Source organism: Sinocyclocheilus grahami, unplaced genomic scaffold, assembly GCF_001515645.1.
Source record: "Sinocyclocheilus grahami isolate Dianchi unplaced genomic scaffold, SAMN03320097.WGS_v1.1 scaffold406.1, whole genome shotgun sequence".
In the NCBI taxonomy this organism is placed as follows: Eukaryota; Metazoa; Chordata; class Actinopteri; order Cypriniformes; family Cyprinidae; genus Sinocyclocheilus; species Sinocyclocheilus grahami.
In genome coordinates, this window is record NW_015505585.1 from 461,833 (window position 1) to 463,689 (window position 1,857).

Consider the following 1,857-nt stretch of genomic DNA (forward strand, 5'->3'; position numbering starts at 1 on the left):
GTTATTATTTGTATAATCTGGTATTTGTTGGTCACTGGAATAAAATGCTTTGTAATTTTTTTTATTATTTATGTACTAATATAGTGTGTTTATTCATATTTTGTATTAGCTTTTGTTTTTATATTTTTAGCGTTCATTTTAATTAGTTAGTAATTTTGTTGTGCTTCTGTCATTATAATTATTTAAATATTTCTATTTAGCTTTCATTTATTTTTATTTCAGTTAGGTGATAAAGCAACATTCCTAATTTTCGTTCATGTTTTCTAGGTTTGTTTTTTTAAATCTAATATTATATTTCAGTTTCAGATAACATACACATTTTTTATATTTTAAGTGATTTTCTAGCCTTTTTCAAGTGATATTTTATAGCTTTTTAGTTTTAGCTAACAATTTAATACCAACACTTGGTTTCATGCACAATGTGACTAAACACAGACTTATTTCTGAAGCAATCTGACTTATATTTCCCCTTCAGGATAGCACATATTCATCGTGACAGGAAACACAAAGAAACATTCACAGGCCTTATTCTTCTGAGACAGGTTGGGACAGTGGATTATTCACTGCATTGTTTCATGCAATCACACACACCTCCACCAAATGTAGGTATGACTAGTTATACTTTACCAAGGTTTACACCACCAAATGGGTTTTTAGAAAAATACTCAGTACAGCACTAATGATGTAAAAATCCCCTCAGTTCACATCTATTAAAAACCTACACTGGTCTTTGTTTATTAAAGTGTGCATTCAGCATTGAGTGGAGGCATGGGATTATAATTAATTAGTATGGGGGATCTGGGAAAATTCAGCTTTGATCAGACATGAGCAGTTAATCAGCATCAAATCTGGCTCATTTGCAGAAGCTAATCAGTGCACTGATTTACCCCTCTAGATTGCAGCATTTGTTCTGTTCGTCTACAGCTGTCTCTCACATTCTACAGATGACCAGTCCATAATGAATTCATCATCGGTAATTAATGTCAAGGTCTTAACAGGATCAGTAGTCCCATAAAAATCGCTGTCCTATTGTCTTACCCGAGTTGCACGAGAACTCTCTCCTCCATGCCCAGATATCTGTGTCTTTCTTCTTCCACCTGGACTCGTTGTCTATGAACAGGGTCCTCAAGGTGCAGCACAGTGTCTGAAAACCTCTCTGAGATCTCCTGCTCTGCCTGTCGCAGCATCTGCCTCATGGCATCCTGGTTCTGCAGCTGTATATGCAAGGAAAAGCTCTATCAACACACTTGTCTTCTGACCAACTGTATATTATAACTCATGTGTATATTATAACACTACATCACATTACTATAATTATATATTATGTGTTTATATACTACCATTCGAATGTTTGGGTAAGAGTTTTTAATGTTTTTGAAAAAATAATCTGACGCACACCAATTCTGCATTTATTTGATTAAAAATACTGTAAAGAGTAATACTATGTTATTAAAATACAGTATAAAATAACTTTCCTATTTTAATACATTTTAACATGTAATTTATTCCTATGCTAATTTGGTGCTCAAGAAATATTTTTTTATTATTATCAATGTTGAAAACAGTGATTATTCTTTTCAGGATACTTTGATGAATAGAAAATTCAAAAGAACAGCATTTACTTGAAACTGAATCTTTAAGAGTGGTGGGCCGTCAGGGCCATCAAGGCCTTCTCTGCTGGCCTAAACACGATCAGAATCACTGACTTAGTTTTAATATATTTTTTCCATGAATGTGTATTGTGTATTAAATTATTCCCAGTAGTCTATTCTCTTCATTTCATAGCTTTTCTCTTGGTTGCGCTGCGTTCAATAGTGTATGTTTATATTAGAGCTTTTATCCAATCATATTTCAGCA

General features: G+C 33.1%; 1 protein-coding gene across 1 annotated transcript in view; it reads right to left on the reverse strand.

The window, feature by feature from the left end:
• Nucleotides 1-1,857, reverse strand: part of LOC107550693 (sickle tail protein homolog) — a 30,101-nt gene that overhangs the window by 11,528 nt on the left and 16,716 nt on the right. The window contains exon 9 of the mRNA XM_016232040.1: nucleotides 1,056-1,214. Coding sequence (XP_016087526.1) covers nucleotides 1,056-1,214 — 159 coding nt within the window. The remainder of the gene's footprint in view (nucleotides 1-1,055; nucleotides 1,215-1,857) is intronic.